The sequence below is a fragment of the Punctularia strigosozonata genome, assembly GCF_000264995.1.
Source record: "Punctularia strigosozonata HHB-11173 SS5 unplaced genomic scaffold PUNSTscaffold_3, whole genome shotgun sequence".
NCBI lineage: Eukaryota > Fungi > Basidiomycota > Agaricomycetes > Corticiales > Punctulariaceae > Punctularia > Punctularia strigosozonata.
In genome coordinates, this window is record NW_006767435.1 from 2,776,552 (window position 1) to 2,793,539 (window position 16,988).

The 16,988-nt window shown below is 53.4% G+C and overlaps 6 protein-coding genes across 6 annotated transcripts; 3 read left to right on the forward strand and 3 right to left on the reverse strand.

Annotated features, from left to right (window-relative positions):
- Window positions 1–2,544: 2,544 nt before the first annotated feature.
- Window positions 2,545–4,097, reverse strand: PUNSTDRAFT_43133 (uncharacterized protein; the record flags this gene model as incomplete). The annotated part of the gene is made up of 7 exons (XM_007381551.1): window positions 2,545–2,735; window positions 2,795–2,834; window positions 2,935–3,013; window positions 3,078–3,302; window positions 3,349–3,579; window positions 3,628–3,948; window positions 4,009–4,097. 7 exons carry the CDS (start codon window positions 4,095–4,097, stop codon window positions 2,545–2,547), a joined length of 1,176 nt encoding a protein of 391 aa, XP_007381613.1.
- A 793-nt stretch (window positions 4,098–4,890) lies between these two features.
- PUNSTDRAFT_125126 (TPT-domain-containing protein) lies at window positions 4,891–8,072 on the reverse strand. The gene is made up of 9 exons (XM_007381552.1): window positions 7,777–8,072; window positions 7,398–7,726; window positions 7,226–7,347; window positions 7,075–7,164; window positions 6,045–6,178; window positions 5,901–5,993; window positions 5,709–5,848; window positions 5,438–5,616; window positions 4,891–5,362 (listed from the first exon to the last, which is right to left on the reverse strand). Exons 1-9 carry the CDS (start codon window positions 7,965–7,967, stop codon window positions 5,168–5,170), a joined length of 1,473 nt encoding a protein of 490 aa, XP_007381614.1. The 5' UTR covers window positions 7,968–8,072; the 3' UTR covers window positions 4,891–5,167.
- A 221-nt stretch (window positions 8,073–8,293) lies between these two features.
- PUNSTDRAFT_119221 (uncharacterized protein) lies at window positions 8,294–9,961 on the forward strand (the record flags this gene model as incomplete). Its single annotated transcript, XM_007381553.1, has 6 exons — window positions 8,294–8,652; window positions 8,705–9,003; window positions 9,058–9,189; window positions 9,260–9,373; window positions 9,437–9,502; window positions 9,561–9,961. The coding sequence occupies 6 exons, from the start codon at window positions 8,294–8,296 to the stop codon at window positions 9,689–9,691; spliced, it is 1,101 nt and encodes a 366-aa protein (XP_007381615.1). The 3' UTR covers window positions 9,692–9,961.
- A 183-nt stretch (window positions 9,962–10,144) lies between these two features.
- On the forward strand, window positions 10,145–10,534 carry PUNSTDRAFT_62646 (SOH1-domain-containing protein; the record flags this gene model as incomplete). Its single annotated transcript, XM_007381554.1, has 2 exons — window positions 10,145–10,356; window positions 10,411–10,534. The coding sequence occupies 2 exons, from the start codon at window positions 10,145–10,147 to the stop codon at window positions 10,532–10,534; spliced, it is 336 nt and encodes a 111-aa protein (XP_007381616.1).
- Window positions 10,535–12,271: 1,737 nt separating this feature from the next.
- PUNSTDRAFT_84026 (Ran1 protein) lies at window positions 12,272–13,018 on the reverse strand (the record flags this gene model as incomplete). The annotated part of the gene is made up of 2 exons (XM_007381555.1): window positions 12,478–13,018; window positions 12,272–12,420 (listed from the first exon to the last, which is right to left on the reverse strand). Coding segments are annotated over exons 1-2 (552 nt in total), but the record flags the coding sequence as incomplete, so codon positions are not given.
- Window positions 13,019–15,033: 2,015 nt separating this feature from the next.
- PUNSTDRAFT_61969 (kinase-like protein) lies at window positions 15,034–16,593 on the forward strand (the record flags this gene model as incomplete). Its single annotated transcript, XM_007381556.1, has 4 exons — window positions 15,034–15,241; window positions 15,294–15,595; window positions 15,648–15,857; window positions 15,916–16,593. Coding segments are annotated over 4 exons (1,398 nt in total), but the record flags the coding sequence as incomplete, so codon positions are not given.
- Between the last annotated feature and the right edge of the window lie 395 nt (window positions 16,594–16,988).

Genomic DNA, 16,988 nt, shown 5'->3' on the forward strand with positions numbered 1-16,988 from the left:
ATTACAATTCCAAAATTCCATGCCCGCCAGATTAAGCGGACGGCATTACGTGCAGATTCACGACGCTGCTCCAGGCCGACCGGATGCGGTTTTGCTCCTGAGAAGTGAGAGCCAGCCGGCGGATACCGTCACTGTCTGATATTCCGAGATCGAGGGCGAGTGACATGGCCATCTGAGCATGCGCTGTGAAGTCTATCCATCACAATGTCAAGCGCGGTATTGTATAGTTGTATGAAATGCTTGCCTGAAGCCTTCCTGCGTTGATGCGTTGACCATGCAATGAGGATCGTTCCGTATAGATCGTTCAGCGAGCCCAACGTTTGTGCCGAAGATATCAATGACTGCATGCGCATGATTGAGTACGGGGTTTATGCATATTGAGGAAACCATACCTGTGCCATGTTGCAATACGTGTCGGCAATTTGCTCGCGGTCCTGACCCACGAGGGCAGGGGAGGAAGCGGTCCTGATGTCAAATCGCGTGAGCTATAGGATTGCTGTGCCATAGCACGCGCTCTTACATGCAGGCTATGGCGGCTATTCCATTCGCCAGCAAAGGGGATAGGTTTTGGTTAACGAAGTCGCGAATGACTTCGTCGAAGACAAGGAAACCGCATTGGTTTTGCGCGGTCTCAAAGAAAGATTGGATTAAAATCGGCATAAGAGCAGGGTGTGGTTCAGTCGGCCGGACGGGGTTGAACAGCGGCGGGAGCGCGGTGTGCGTGTTGACCGACCTGTTGCTTGCGCCGCCTCTAGCCCTCAAGCCCCCAGACGGAGCGCTGTTATGCAGATCAGTTTCGTCCATTGTTCCGCGCGGGGTACTGAGTACCTTTGCTCTGCGAGAGCTACATGCGACCTGCTTGATGGATAAGAAGCGGCCATGCTACCGCTCGGTGACATCGAATCGTAAAATGCGGCATGTGAAAATGCAGGCATTCCAGACGCATGCGCAAAATCACTGTTGGTCGCGCTAAGCGAATGTATGTCAATATGAGTCAAACTGACCTACACAGAGTAGCTTGCACTGGGCTGCTGAGATGCAAATTCCCCAAGGGTGCTTGACCTACTCAGCATGGTTAATGACGGCCACTGCGACAGGTGGACGAGAGAAGCACTTACGGATAAGAATGCCCAAATGGGTCCATAGACTGAGGGACGGTTGGTGCCGCGAGATTCATCGGCAAAGTGGGAAGCCTCCCGAAAGTGACGGGTTCAGCGCTCCCGGATGCTGCTGAAGCTCGGGAGCTTGGCCTCGAGTGGCTCAGCGACGACGAAGGTTTTGTGGTGGGCATGATGCGATTCCGTTCACTGTAGTATCGATCTCTGTCCCGGTACTTGCACGTATACCCTGCTTCAATGCAAGCCTCGCAGGGAGCGCTGGTGTCGCTTTCGCCTTCGCCCGCATTGGGGGCGGGCACGCACTTAATTTTCTTGATGCGGCAGCTGGAAAACGATCGTCAAATGTGAGCGAAAGCACAGGGAGGAGGAGGGGGGGACGGACTTGTCGCATGAAGTGACGACCCTCGGGCGTTTTTTACGGGACTCTCGTCCCTGGGGGTTCTCGAGAACGAACTTGGTGGTGTCTTCCATGGGTGGTGGCGGTGCGCTGCAGTACCATGAGCATGTTCAGAGGTATTTATGCTCGGGGGAGTTTCCAAGGAAGTAGTCGACGCGTCGCGTTCTAAGCGCGGGGTCGCAATTGCCGTCATCTTTCTGTTCATCCGTCACAGGGGGGGAGTGACAAGCAAGAAACATGGGTGCTGTGGCTGTGTCATGCGGCCATTTGTCATCGGTTAGTCAAACTCAGCGAAGCACTTGCCCCGGAAATGTCGGCAGCTTGCCTCTCCCACTCGATGCAGTTGATAGAAGATGGGAGCGGCGGACCTTGCAAGCGCTCGGTCTCCTCTCGGTGCGTTCCCGTGTTCCGCGTATCAGACAGAACTTGGAACAACTGGCGCTAGCGTGTTGGTCCGTTCATTTCCATTCAGATCCCCGACGTTCATCGAACGCGACCCGAACGGCTTGAAATCAGACATACAGAATCTTTGGGTATGCAGGAGAAAGAGAGAGCCTCTAAGGATCCACCGGAAGACCAATTCGCCGGATGATTGTGTCACTGTGTAATTGACGGAAGATCTGATGAAGCCGTGGCGGTGCAGTGGCGATACGCCGAGAAGAAGCTCGCTGTCACGTTCACACGGGAAGGATCACTAATTGGACGGTCCTATGTATCGTGGACTTATCAGGATGGGGTACGATAAGCATCGGCGGACTGTGCGACGCTCATGGAGCTTCCGCGGTCTCCCGGGATATTGTCAAGAGCTTACACCGTCGACACCATTGGAGGATGAAGAAATCACCGGTACTGCTTTGATAGTTCTCAATGATTATTGACATATGACTGAGAGCGAAATCCGTTGGTCCATAATAATCAATCAGGAATACAACGTAGGTCTACGGTGAAACTGTCCCATCCTTTCCTCGACGGTACAAACATTGAACGACGTTTCCAATGCCCCAAGAAATGTGTAAATCGGGATTGTTATTACTGATAACCGGCGACAAGCCGTTTAAGTTGCATCAAACTCGCCCTAGTTGCTTGATCGGCAGCCGATTGCCCCATTAGATTGTCGGAGAGGCCAATTTCCGCTGCTGCGCCCAAGGCGTACTGGATCCCGTAAACATAGTCATCGTCGTATATGGTTGACACACATACCTGCAGAGTTTTAGACTCGCCTAATCATGAACAGGTCCAGTCAGCATCATCCTGGTAATATGGTGGTCAAACAGCTCACCGAGCCGCAGATATTCTGCCCACGCTACCAGAGCGAGAGCCTGTACGCGTGAAAGTGACGGAGGATAATCTCGAGATATGTACTGTGGACCACGCTTCAGTGATGAACAATGTATGTAGCGCGTAATGCTGGAGATTCACCTTTACGCATTCTTCATAGGCCTGCGACGCCTGTCCTGCGTCAATGCCAGTGAGCGAGAAGGTAGAATGATTTGCGATGCTGAACGGATATAGCAACCGAGCTTCAGTGCGAGTCGGAGGACAACAATAGAATGATGACTCACAAGCAGCCCACAGATGCTATCCCGTTTGCTAGCGCGGGATCCGTAGTGTAGCAATCTACCACGGGAGGAAACATGACAAAACCGCATTCTTGCGACAGGCTCGTCATCACGGAGTTCCAGTACGTGGGCATCAGCGTCGAGTGCGGGAAGAGAGGTTGTGTCGGGTCGAAGAGGGGGAATTGTCCTGATGGGTATGTCGGTACTTGGGATGATGTGGGATTATGTCTACTACAGAGATTAGCGAAGGCTTGCACAAACGTTTAGTACGTACTGAGTGCTCGACCTCGCGTAGGAGTAAGGAGTGTATTTGTTACGCTCTCCGTATATCGCGGGCGAACGACTGGGTAGGTTCGAGTCGTAGTATACCCCAGATATGTCCGGGTTCGTGTGGTACCGTTGACCCGGGCCTGCGCTCGGGCTGTGGCTCAGTGGGCGGGGGCTACCTGAGGAGGATCCCGAGTAATCCGAACCAGAGCTCGCGCCGAAGTCCATCTCGATATCACTGAGCAGCGTAAGAATCACCTTATTTTTCGGAGTGGACAATGTTTACCTATAGTACTTCTGAATACTCGAATACTCGAAGTGAGCGGTCGATTGAGTCGCAGCACTGGGCAGGCCGGACGGAATATATTGAACGCTGCACTTTTGCCGTGTTTTGTAGTCTGCACTCCGCGGGGACGTCCGTCTGGAGCTCGCGACATGAGAAGATACCGGACGGAGGCTGGGAGGTATCCTGTTACGATCTCTGTAGTACTTGTTCCTGTCGTCGTACGTGCAATGAAGTCCACCTGCTATACACTGGGCGCAGGGTGCATCCGCGTCCACCGCCACATGGGGCGATGGGGTGCACTTGATCTTTCTAGTGCGACAGCTGGAATAGTCATGTAAGTGCCATACTAAGATTATCGGAGGACGTAAATCGAGCGCTCACCCGTCGCAGGAGGTCACCACGCGCGGTCGTTTCTTCCGATCCTGCGCGTTCTGAGGATCCTCCAAGATAAATCGAGGCTCGGTGCTCATGGTGAGGTTCTGCAGACGAAGAGAGTAGTAGAGGAGAGTTTTGGCGTTGGCGCAGGCGCTGGGACTCGGTGCAATGGCTGGTGAGAGTATGGGTCAACTGCCATTCGAGGCGCCGAGGGTCACAGTCCTGTGGTATATAGCTGGGCCGGTACGCTGCGGAGGTTGATTGGCATCTTTCCCGTCTCCCGCCTGGATCTTGCTTCGAAGCCCAGCAACGTATCGGCAAGATACAAACAACGACCAATGGCGTGTGGCTGTGCGGAGTTTGCGAACGTCTCATCTGAAATCCCGATGATGCTGTCATGTTGGCCATGATGCCAAATGTAATAATGGCCCACACCAGGCGCCGACACAGCCGTAAATAAAACAGCTCGTGCATGTCACGACGCTATCTGCTGATGCATTGTGAAACTCAGATAGCACGCGCGCACGCTTGTTCCCGTGGGGACCACCTATCGGCATTCATCGGTATTGCCAATACACCGTACCATATCACGGAAGTGGGACCAGACTCACCTCGGATGTGCTTTGAAAAGCATCCGGGGGTATTGTCGGACATGAAACGTGATCATATCACCGAACAAAGCATCCATCCTAACGCCGCCTATGCGTGAAGCCAAGAATACGACTTGCACCAAATTTGCAGCCTGAGATATCTCATTCTAGAAGAATTGATTCTAGAAGAATGGAACGTGCGCCTCTGGGCAACATGGGGCGACATCTGCCACGCATGGGAAAGAGCGTGCCCCCCGCGGCGCAGATACGCAGCGAACGGCAGAGGAGGGTCAGGTGGCTGTGACACAATCGATTGCCGGGACACCCGCAGCGCCGGAAGAAGCTCGGTGGCTATACTGTGGCTGTGATATTAGCAGGCTTCTGTTCTTCAAGCCGTCTATGAGTGGCTGTGCCCTGAACCCTGCTTGCGCCTCATGCTCGTGCTTTCCCCTTTGGTGGCTGTGACAGCTTCAAGGGCAGAACGGAAGCCAGTAGGGCGCCCGAAAGCTTGGTAACGCATCACGAGAATACATAGACCGTGGGGTATGAGGAGCGCACCTCCGCTCCTAGAGAGATCACGCATGTCTCCATGCGTCTTGCGCAGTCATAGAATCATGAACGAGATCCTCTCGAGCACTCTCTGCTGTATCGGCCCGTGATTGTCGCAAGTATCCGAGCTTCGACAAGGTCACGCTTTGAAACTCTTCCGGTTCGTCGTCGTCTCCGACCTCGAACAGTGTCCTCTGTTCGTCTCGCATTGATTGCGCATCCTGCCATGGAACACATAATTAGCTCTCTTCGGACTCCAGCGCTCCACGTTCTGCCCGCAGGGCATAAACGCTCACCATTCCTTGAAAGTCGTGCGCGGGATCATCATTCACAAGCCTTAAGCGCTCGGTTTCTCCCAGCTCAACTTGCCCATCTGGGTTCTCATCCTCGATTTCGATCGGATTACCATGGGCGTCCAGCGGCACTGTCGACTCCATGGACTTGCGATATTTGTGATACGTGTACAAGGCAATGCCTACCAGGTGGAGAACGTCAGCAGAAGCATTCACGGTTGCAGATTTATGTGGAGCATAACTGAGGTTTGGTGCTATAGGAAGGAACACTTACCGCATACGGTGATGCCCACACCAACGATATTGAGCGGCGTTAGCTCGTCGTGAAAGAACCATGCCGACACGCTGATGGTGGTCACCTCCTTCGCGATACCAGCAATAGACATTGGCACAACTCCGGCACGTTGAATGATGCTGCAAGGCCATGTGAGTGACGGTTGCTCGTGGCTCAAGCATAGAAACGAACTAGAATTCGCTCAATACCATGCAGAACGCCAATGCTCCGGGCGCAACGAGGTATCCAGTCGTGACTAGCGACGAGCGCACACTATCAAAGAAGCTGCAGCACCTGTCAGCAGGAGGACGGAAACAGGATGTGAGAGCCGCGTACCGTGTATTGAACACTCGCCACCAACGCTCTACTCCGCCGGAGATGATTCCTAACGTCACAGCCATGACTGGAGCTAGCCAGAATATGGTTGCTGATGGATTGTCGAGGCCCATCGTTCGATTCTTGAGGAGGATCTACCATAAAGGAACAGTGTCAGATGGACAGATCCGTGATGGTGTTTGGGGGTTGCTAGCGAGTAACAGGCGAAGAGACAAGGAACAAGCCGACAAGGAATGGAAGAACTTCGTCTCATATATCTCTCGCGGAGACAGCCGAGGCAATGAGGACGAGCATGCTACGACGAGCGTCTGGTACCCCAGGGAGTAAGAGCTTCAATCGGGAACATCATATCCCCGAGACGCTCCTTTGGCAAAAGCAATATGAATTCGAAGCTTCCGAGCATATCGTGTTGAATCAATGATCCGCGCCGGCAGTAGAGGGGCGACAATCTTTTCCATAACAGGATTGAGGATGTCTACTGCCGTTAGCAAAGGCAGTCCCCGCCCGGCGAATAACGTGAGTGAACATCAAGGATGTCCACGTGCACGGACGACAAGGATGACGGCATCCAACGGTCAAATTACGGAAGAGGAACCATGTCAGAGGGTCGCACCAGCGCTGTGGGAGGGAAATGGGACCCAAACATGCAATATCGATACAGCTCTCGACACCGATCGGAGGGCGGGGGAACAAGCGCCCAGCGGCAAGGTTCCAGCCGAAGTGTCAGGAACATAGAATGAAAGGGACAGAAATGGCCGATTGCCGAAGGCTGCATAGACGCATGCAGCTGTTCAGTTGGTGGGCAGAATGCGGACCATAGACCAAGGCATGAATGGGACGTATGCACCGAGAAAGAAAAGGACCAGGAGGACCAGAGAACTGCGCACAGCGTGGCAGTGCACCGGCAGAAAGCGACTGGGGTGCTTGCAAAACGGCAAGGACCAGATGAAACGAGTTGCAAGCGAGCGAGCGAAGAGTAAATGGAAGACTGGCGTGCATCTGTGACAGACGAGTACAGCTGAATATTCACCTGGGTCAAGCCCCACCTCAAACCGCCCATAGCAGATGCGGTGAGCACGAGGAAAAAGCCGAGAACCTCGAAGTGGGTCTCCGTGGCCACCTACAAGAGCGACTTCAGCTGCTCCTGATAGAAAGCAATAAGATCCAGGAAGGGTACGCACCATGAGGACAACACCGCACACTATCAGGAGGATGACGCCGACAAGGCGGAGCGAGAAACGCTCAAGCTTGAGCAAGAAGGCGAAGAAGAGAACGAATATCAAGGATGACGACTTGACCATTGCTATGATCCGTTAGAAAGGATGATGACAGGTCAAGACGTAAGTTGCGTACTGTAGAAGGACAGAGTAATCAGCTTTAGCGATACGTTTCCGAGACCGATGTCCAACGAAGTTGCGACGCCGGTTGGCACGATTTTCTTCCTAAAAATGACATTCAGGGATACCAACTGTTCCATAGAATAGCGTACATACGCCCAGTCCTTTCTAGTTGGTCTACTGTCGGGTCTGAACCGCTGAGGCATGAGATTCCGTAAGAGGGCAGAGAGACAGAACTGGACCACAAAGTGCAGAGTCGTCACGAAGAACGGATAGGGAAAGCCGAAGTGTTCTGGTGAAAACATCCACTTGTTGTACATTGAGAGCAAGATCGAGAAAAAGAACCTGAAGCAGAAGGTCTATGAAATTGTTCATGAATAAACTGGATCACGTACCATGCACCAATGAACATGCCATTGACGAGTGCAGTGCGCCACCATAATCTTTTCTTCTCAGAAGCAGATGCGAAATGCGCAACGTATGGGTTGCTTCGAGGCGATATGAGCGGGTCCACATCAGGATCCTGGCCTGAGAACGGAAGCGGAGTGTGGCGATAGCTCGAGGACGGTCGAGGGACGACCATCATGCGTCCAACGAACCTCAGCCGAGCAACACGTAGGAGCTGGGTGAGTCGTCAGGTATATCAAGTAGAGAATATCGTGAATACGTCGTCGACGAAGTCAAAGCCAGCAACGCAAATGCAGTGGCGGTGTCGATCGCGTCGCGGAAGCCATGGTCGACGGCGAGGTCGGCGTTTGCGCAGCGACCTCCGACAATCAGCTCGTACTGACCAACATCCTGCACGAGGTCGTTGCCTCATCCTGGCATAGGTCCTCAGCCAGATAGTAACAAATATTGCCCGTGCTCTCGTCGTTGCTCTCGACTCATCTGCTCATTGGGTTTCAATGAGCAATGTCTACGTACGGTCGACACCCCGCACCCGCGCCCTCGGCCTTCGCCCATCCCCACCCATCCGCCGGCTCGCCCTTTCCCCCTACCACACCAGCATCTACCACCCTCTTTCGCAGGCTAACATGGGAGGGGACCGTGCCCCTCGAGATTCGCGTAGATCCGCACGAGCTTCCTGCTGGCGCGGACCGAGGGCTCGACTGCTACTACGTTCAGGCGCCCCGAGTCTGGTATCTCCCGCTTGTGATGGGCGAGGTCAAGAAGTTCCTGACGGATATCGTATTTGACGAGAGCAATAAGGGGGTCCTCGGAGACGGTGAGGAATGGTGGTTTGAAGGTGAGGAAGGAGGCGTGATGAAGTGGTAAGGACTGTCCTTGTCCATAGATCAATGTAACCTCATTCGTGGCTCTCAGGCACTGGCCCATAGGTCTGCTATACGACGTGCACAACATCGCGACTACCCTACGGCCTTCTTCGCAAGCGCCTATCTCATCCTTCTCCTCATCCGCACCTCCGACGCCTCTGAAGCTTACACTGCACCTCGCTTCACCGCCAAACGATCGCTTGCTCATGACCTCCAATGTCGAGGCATGTAAGCAAGCTTTCATGGGCCAATTGAAGGAAGCAGACTTCATTCGATGGGGCAATACCAAGCGCATGACCGGTCTGCGCAAACAAGAACAAGACGCTATCTGGGAAGGCATTAAAGAGCGTTCGTACCTGTGTTAACGCTGAGTTTTCTCAATCTTAATATCCCTCCCGGCAGACAACTTTGACGACTACTGGCGGGTCGCCTCCAAGATTACGCCGACCACAGCTCCTACTCGACCGCTTTCTCCTCCGCCTTCCAGTTCGGCCAGCGCCAGTGCTCACGTAAGACCGCCATCTGCTGACCCAGGCAAGTTTTCGCCTACCCACCCCGCCTTGTTTTGATTTCTTCCGATACCATTGATAACCTTTGGCTTCAGGGTCATCGTTACCCGATCGTGACGGCGCATACAGTGTTCGGAGCATACCTGTGCGTATGTACCTGCCGGACGGTCCAGTCATACAAGAGTTGGTCCCGCCATTGCTAGAGAATGGTGCGCTACTCCTGTTTAACAACGTCTAGACGTCTTTTTTATTCAATTGAATCAAATCCCCAGGAACTGCGCATACACTGTCAGCGTTTTTATCCTCCCATTTACCTTTATTATTCCCCGCCACACGAGGTTTGTCTCCACCGTGTTTGCCGAGTCACGTCGACTTACGTTGTCTGCATTGTTTAAGACCGCCCACTCGCGTATGCGCTAGTGCAAGGCGTACGGTGCCCTCCAGAAGCCGAGATGGGCTGGTTAGGAGCATGTATGGCGGGCGCAGATGGATGGGTGTGCGTCTGCGTTGGAATCGAGAGGGGATAACCGGTGGTCTAGGCTGAAACCCTTTGTGGCGGCTTGGAAACCCATTGTGGCGGCTTGGAAACCCATGAACGTTCTACGGTGCTGGTGGTGTGCCGCTGCGACCATGCTGATGTCTTTGCGGCGGCGACGATTGCATGGGCATATCGGGGTTTTGTCCGAGACGGATACAGGCGGTGAGATACCACCTCTATACTCAGCTATCATGCCCCGGCGGAAACCGACATGTATACCTCATCATTATGGTACCTCTGCTCATCGTGCAGACTGAAGATCTGCGCGGCCTTGAATTTGAAAGCTTGATTGATAATTACTCTCGCTGCCTCATGACGATACTCTGCTGCAGTAACTTACTTAAGTTTGGGCTATATTGTGATCCTAACGGTCCATATTGACTGCAGCGGGTGGCTCTTGAAGGTACACTTCGCTCTCGCACAACTCGTGCGTCAAAAATCAATGTCTGCTCCTACCGTCGATGGTGCAGATGCAGAGGCTCGGGCTACCAACCGAGCACGGTTCGAGCTTGAACTCGAGTTTGTGCAGTCCCTGGCCAATCCGTTCTATCTACACTCTCTCGCGCAACAGAACATTCTGAACCAGCCTGCTTTCGTTAAGTTCCTGGAGTACCTGCAGTACTGGAGGGGCAAAGACTATGCCCGCTTCATACAGTAAGCGAGCAGCGTTCCATGTCAGCCTTTCTTTCCCCTGACGACTTAAAGCAGCTATCCGCACGCCTTGCACCACCTGGAGCTGTTACAGCATGCGCGTTTCAGGAATGAAATCGGGAAAGATGAATGGAGGGAGTATCTGAACCAGAAACAGTTTGATCATTGGCGGACCTGGTGAGTGTCGTCCGCGACTGCCGCCAGCTCAAACTCAGGGCGAACCTGTGCAGGCGGAACCCGCCTCGGAAGGAGAACGATGGCGATGAAACGAAGGCAAAGGAAGAAGAAGTCGAGCAACCGATTTTTGCATCTTGACGTCCTGGCTGGCTATCCTGTAACAACACCTTCTGTTGCATGCCTTCATTGACGTTGACTGCGCAGAACCCAACTCACTGCCCAGCAAACACCGCACGACAGAAACGCAGGGGCGCGCCCATCGTTTCGTGGGCGTACACCGCACGTGTAAACTCCTTCTTAGATTCAAGTTGTTACCGGACAACGCACTGAGGACAACGATCCGGCGCAACGCACTGGCTCAAACCTATGCGAAGAAGTTATGGGTATGAACGCGTACGGCAGCGGACGTCGACATCGGCTTCTTGAGTGGGCGTTAGGCAATCGTACCCGTTCACAATATTGACTCTGTGAATCAAACCGTGATAGTTACGAGGACCGGTATACGACGCTAGCAACGCATCTTAGAGGCCAAAGGGCACACAGATCATGACACTGTATTGCATAGCGTGTAGGTACAGGGTATCATTAGACAACGCCTTCTTGGGCGAACGGGTATAGTGGGAAACAATCACGACAGCCGCGAGCAACTTTCTGTCCTGCAGAGAGGTCGAGAGTCGAGATAGCAAGCGTAGGCGAGAGGCCGAGATCAGAGATAGCATGAATACCCGTGGCATCGTCCACGGGGTAGGTATTAGGCGTGATGGGACCGTCGCTGCCATCGTCCGAGTCCGAGTGGGCACTGACGCTGGGGACGGAGAGTATCCGAGGTGCGCAAGCCGGACGAGGCATGTCGTGGGGCACTGCGGGCTCCTCGCTGAGCGCAGAGAAAGCCTCACTAGGATCTTCCCATACTCTCCATGCAGAGTCCGTGGAGTGCGTGTGGTACGACATTCCTGTAGTGGGGTCCCAGATGGCTGCCTCCGCTCCATAGTGCAGGGAATTAACGGCTTCGGATGCTTCCAGTGACAAGCAAGAAATGAAAAATGCCTGCCAAGTGGGATCCAGCGGGGCGTGTCGGTCGCAGTCTTCGTCTTCATCGGGGAGGTGTTGCGCAATGAAAGAATCGAAAGCATTAGAGCCCTCCAGACCAAAGTCGGAAAGCTCGGCGTTGGCAAGATCGCCGGGAGTGTTTGAAATGTTGCTAACGCGAACGCCGTTGCTATGAGCGGGCGATGTGTGCATATGCGATTCAAAGGCGGCGGTTATATCCATCTCGGAATCGTCGGACTGAAGGGAAAAGATCAGCATCACACAAGAGTAAGAGACGGGCGAGATCACGCACGATGTCAATGACGGCAATATGGTCCGACTCGGGACAACTGTCGTCCACCAACGCGTCAACCATATGTTCCAGCTCCGACTGCCAGCCTTTGACGAGGAGGGCATGATCATGGCTATCCACCGATCCATACGGCAGGTCCTCGCCAACTGCATCCTCCGTATTCTGTACGACGACTGGCGCTGCCCAGAGTGTGGTGATCTTCAACAACTCTTCCCGAATCTCTTTGAGCGCGATACGTTTGAGGGGGTCGACAGCCAGAATCTTCCTCAACAACGCGTTCAGCTCCTCACTGATCCCCGTAAGCCCACCGACAGTGGATCGCGCCCGATGGTTGACCGGTATATTGTCGACCGCGCTCGCACGGAAGTTATTGTAAAGATCGTTGGCGTTCAGGGTTCCGAGGTATGACGCGAAATCGTGATCGTACGTCTCCGCATGCTGCCAGGGTGGCCGTCCGGCGACCATGCAGGAGAGCAGAACTCCCATAGCCCAAATGTCACAGTGACGGCTTGAATAAGCACTGGACTTGGTCTCTGAGCCCTGTTGTTCTATTGCGCATGGGTTAACTCAGAAATGAAAAAGGCCAGGTAGTGAACCGAACGTACCGGGGCTCTTGTACCACGACGTCCCTGTCCGGAACTCTCTGCTCAGAGCATCGGTGGTGGCCAGACCAAAATCCGCAAGGTAGGCGGTCTGCCTTGCTTCGTCGAGAAGGATATTCTCCAGTTTGATGTCGCGATGGAAAACGCCGACACTGTGACACCGTGCGACGGCGTCGAGAACTTGGATGAATGTGTCCTTGATGAACCGCGTCGCAGCTGCTACATCACGAGTGCGGAGATCCATAAGGTAGTTGTCGCCAAATGGTGCGGAGGCAACTGCTTCGCATAGTGTGCGGCCAGAGCAGTACTGCATAATGAGGTAAACCGACTTTTCGTCTTCGACAACTTGGTGGAGCTCGACGACGTTGGCGTGGTCGGACGCCATTGACTGTGTCTTAATCTCCATATGGATGCGCGTGGCGGAAAGCTTCGATTTGGAGATTTGCTTCACCGCATACTCCGTTTTGAGGGAAGGATCGATGTGTTCGGCACGGAAGACTTGACCATGAGCGCCCCGGCCGAGATATTCCTTGAGTGTGACACGGAACCCGCCGGTGCCAATAACATGGTTGAGTGGGAGCGAGGATGGCTCCTGCGAGACGGCGAACTTCGAGTTGTCATTGATGGAGATGTTCATGTTGGTAGAGTTCATCGCGAGGAGGACTTGGTAGTGAAGCGAAGTGAGATTGTAGAAGCGGGTGAAGCAGTGGAGATTGACGCGCAGCGTTTGATGGGGACAAGAGGCGCATTGGCGCTGGCTTTATACACTTTGGAGGGCCCCTGGGAGGGGGTCGATCTTGCGGGTCTAACGAACGCAAGCGGGACGGAAGGCGCGATCGCTACTTGTCGTGATCGCGCAACTAAAACGGGCCGGTCGCATGAGCTGGGTATGTTCTGTGCATTCCACGACTGGCACATACTGCGCTACCACTTCGTGCACAAACGGGCGGTGGTCATAATAGCAGGGAGGTATACAAGAATGCAGAACAGAGGTTGTCGCCATCCAAACTTGGTATACAATGCGGGTCCGTCAGATTGTCGCAGTGGTCGCGCGGAATATACACAGTCGCGGCCGGAACGGTTGGTTCGCCAACTTGGGCCAGACCGAGCGGCTGAGGCGGGTGCACTGAGCAATCCCAACCCTGACGACATACCGACATGGCGGAAGTCCGCGTTGACTACGGCTATGTCGTAATGTTTGCAATCCTCCGGTTCATGAGCGTTCCGCGTTCAAAGCCGTGTTCCGATCGTTCAGGCGAGGACAATTCGAAGACCGTAGTTCAAAGAGGTAGGTAGGTAGGTAGGTATATTTCCGGCGCGGTCCCAATAGCGAGAGGTCTCAGCAAGCTTTCTTTCTGTCCAGACAAGTATTGGTCCACCGTCCGCGTTTGACTCTGAGGCACGGGGGCCGTCAGTCTTGTGACCATTATGTAGCAAACGTGATTCAGTGATTCTCTTCCCTGGGCACTCGAAGAAATAACGTTATACTCTGATTCGTCGTACTTTGGTATCTCCGCTTCCAGATGGTGATCAACTCATTGCTCTCCGTTGAAAGATGAGGGTAATGTCAATGGGCTCGCCTAGGCGCGAGTTGTCCCCTACGGAAACGTCAGCGAACTCGCACTCTTCTGGTCGTCCGCCGGCAAAGCGTCGCAAAGGAGATCGACTCCCGTTACCGGGAGATATCGATGGTTCTGCCGAGCTAAAGGCTACCGAAAAACCTGTTGTCAAGCTCGAGGCGGCGGAGCAAGTTATAGGCATTGTCAAATCCGAATCCACCCCATCTCCTCGCTTGTCAATAATTTCCGGTATGGACTGGCATTGTCGTCCTCTGAACCCAAATGACCATCCGTTACATGGGTAGCGTCCGTGACTTCCCTAGTACAGAACATCCTCTCGAACGCAATCACGAAAGAGTCTAGATTTCAGGTGAGTACTCATACCGAGTTCCTGACGAAGCTCACAAACCCATCGCAGAGAACTTTGCACGAGCTGCTGAGAGCGTTGTCTCCCGAGGACGAGTGTCTACTACCCGATACTAAGCTTGGAATGTATGAAATATCTTCGCTGTCCATTCCGGAGGTGCTCATTAGAGCAGATATTCTGATGATATCCAGACACTATGCAATAGTATTTGTCATCAAGATGATATATTCAGTCTAGCACATTACGAGCATGATCGTACCTGGGTCGTCTCGGTATGTGACATTCACCGTCCGTCTTGGCTCACGCTCAGTCATTCCTGAACAGATTGCCAGTCAACTCGGCTTTGCCACCCACAGAAATATCTCGAGTGCTCTTGAGGAAGATGATGCACGGATGCGTACCGAATTCCCAGCAATGCTCGAAAATCCGGCGAAGCTCGGCCAGATCTTGTCTCTTCGAGGCGATGATGCAGACAAGTTCATGAATCTCGTCCAGCAGGTGAGCATATCTCCGAACATGTGATAGTCTGCCTCATTCATTCTGTTCCAGTTTTTGGACGGAGGGGATATATTTGCGGACACAGAGCTATTCCTTGATCACCAGTCTTACCATGACCTTCGTCGGACTGGCAAGAGCATCCTTCTCAACCTCTCAGTCACGAGCGGAGTTATTCCTTCTTCACTATTCCTAAAGCGTGTGCAATGCGATCCTGGGGCCCATGCGGTTTCCGTGGGAGGGTTCGCCGATATCTTCTCCGGACTGTACGATGGCTGCCTTGTTGCGCTTAAACGGATCAGGGTGTTCCTGACGAGTGGTCATCAACAAGAATTGAAAATGGTTTGTTCGAATGCATTATAGAACTTGCGTCATGAACTGACTGCAAACGTAGAAAGTGTGTCAAGAGGCGCTTGCCTGGCGTCAGCTCAAGCATCCACGAGTTGTTCCCTTCCTCGGTGTGGACGGGGACAGTCATGCACCCGCTCTTTGTATGGTGTCGCCTTGGATGTCTCAGGGAAGCTTGCTTAAGTACCTGATCGAGCATGAGGTGGCGGACGATAGCTTGATAACACTGGCAAGCATCTGCCCGCTCTCCGATATGCTTCACTTGCTCATATTGTCACAGCAAAGCGAGATTATAGAAGGTCTTGCATACCTCCACGACGAAGAAGATACGGTCCATGGCGACCTACGATGTGTTTGTACGATTTTTAGGAGCTTCATGCGGTCTCTTGACCTGTTTTTGACAGTCCAACGTTTTCATCGACGAGGCGGGTCATGCCCAGCTCTGCGACTTCGGACTCGCATCGCTCATGGACATCATACTGACCACAGCAGCGGAAGGAAGTTCCGCTCGCTGGGCAGCTCCAGAACTTCATGACCCTGATAGGTTTGGCGATGGAGAATTCCGCAGGACACGAGAAAGCGACGTCTACGCTTTTGGATGCATGTGCCTAGAAGTACGTGATAAATTCGACGCTCCTAATACCGGTGATCACTCATCCCACGAACGTGCAGATGTACACACTTCGTCCGCCATTTCACGAAATCCCTAGAGACATCACGGTCATTCTCCGGGTTTTGGAAGGAGCCCGCCCCCCACGTCCAAGTGCGGAGCAGGGCCACGCACGACCACTGCCAGACGAAATGTGGATCCTGATGCAAGCGTGCTGGTCTACAAGCCCCGCAGAACGGCCGACTGTGAAAATGATAGCATCAAGTCTGCAAAAACTACGATCTCTGGCTCCTACCAGAGTTGTACGGCTGCTGATGACTTCCCTCTCGTCCCGGAATGTACCTGTTCCTTCAGTCCTGGAACATCTCACATCGCACCTCCAGCGCTTCGAGGATACCGAGTTGATCTCATCCAGTGACTTTGAGCTTCTTACTGCCGTTGCGCAGTCAACGTGGGGCCGTTCGCACTTGGCGCATCTCGCACCTCGTTTACCGGGACTGGTGTGCAAAACCTTCCAAGACCGTCCCGCAACTCCAAGCATTGACGACATGGTCCATCCCTGGAAGCTGGCGGCTGCCCTCGTACGGTACTTTCGACCTCAATGTGGGCCCGCATGGTCGGACATGGCCCTGGCGATCACGCGTGCCTGCAGAGATTCCCTCTTACATACCACTATCGCGTCCGACCAATACCAGAAAGGCATGAAGGCACAGAGCCTTGCGGATTCATTTCAGCGGTAAGTGGTGACTCATGCTTGTGCTTTCCGGGACGCTCATGGATTCCATAGGTGCAATGGTATATACCATGATCGTTTCAGTTTACCCTGCTAACTACTGTGAACATACTAGTAATTGAGCTGATTGACGATCTATTCGTTGTCGGTAACAAGCCAACTTTGATCCTTGGCGTCTTTGGCGTATTGGAACCTCTCATCGGCCATGCCGATGCTCACATCAACCAGTGGGCTGTCATCGCCGGTCTACGGGTGCTCGGTAGACTGTTTCGCATCAGCCGATCATCGGTATGTTAGTTTTGCCTGCACTTCATTCGCCTTTGACACATCCCACGTAGAGCATGAGAGATACCACCCGGAAGAAGTACAATGAAATCGTACGTCCATGGTGTGACGCACTGG

What these genes read in the sequence shown, in the direction of transcription:
- PUNSTDRAFT_125126 (XM_007381552.1), bottom strand. Translation starts at nt 7,967, where the DNA reads ATGATGGTCGTCCCTCGACCGTCCTCGAGCTATCGCCACACTCCGCTT. An exon ending in TGAGGTGGGGCTTGACCCAG is followed by an intron (nt 6,179 to 7,074) that starts GTGAATATTCAG and finishes CCTTTATGGTAG; the next exon opens with ATCCTCCTCAAGAATCGAAC. An exon ending in CGCACGACTTTCAAGGAATG is followed by an intron (nt 5,363 to 5,437) that starts GTGAGCGTTTAT and finishes GTTCCATGGCAG; the next exon opens with GATGCGCAATCAATGCGAGA.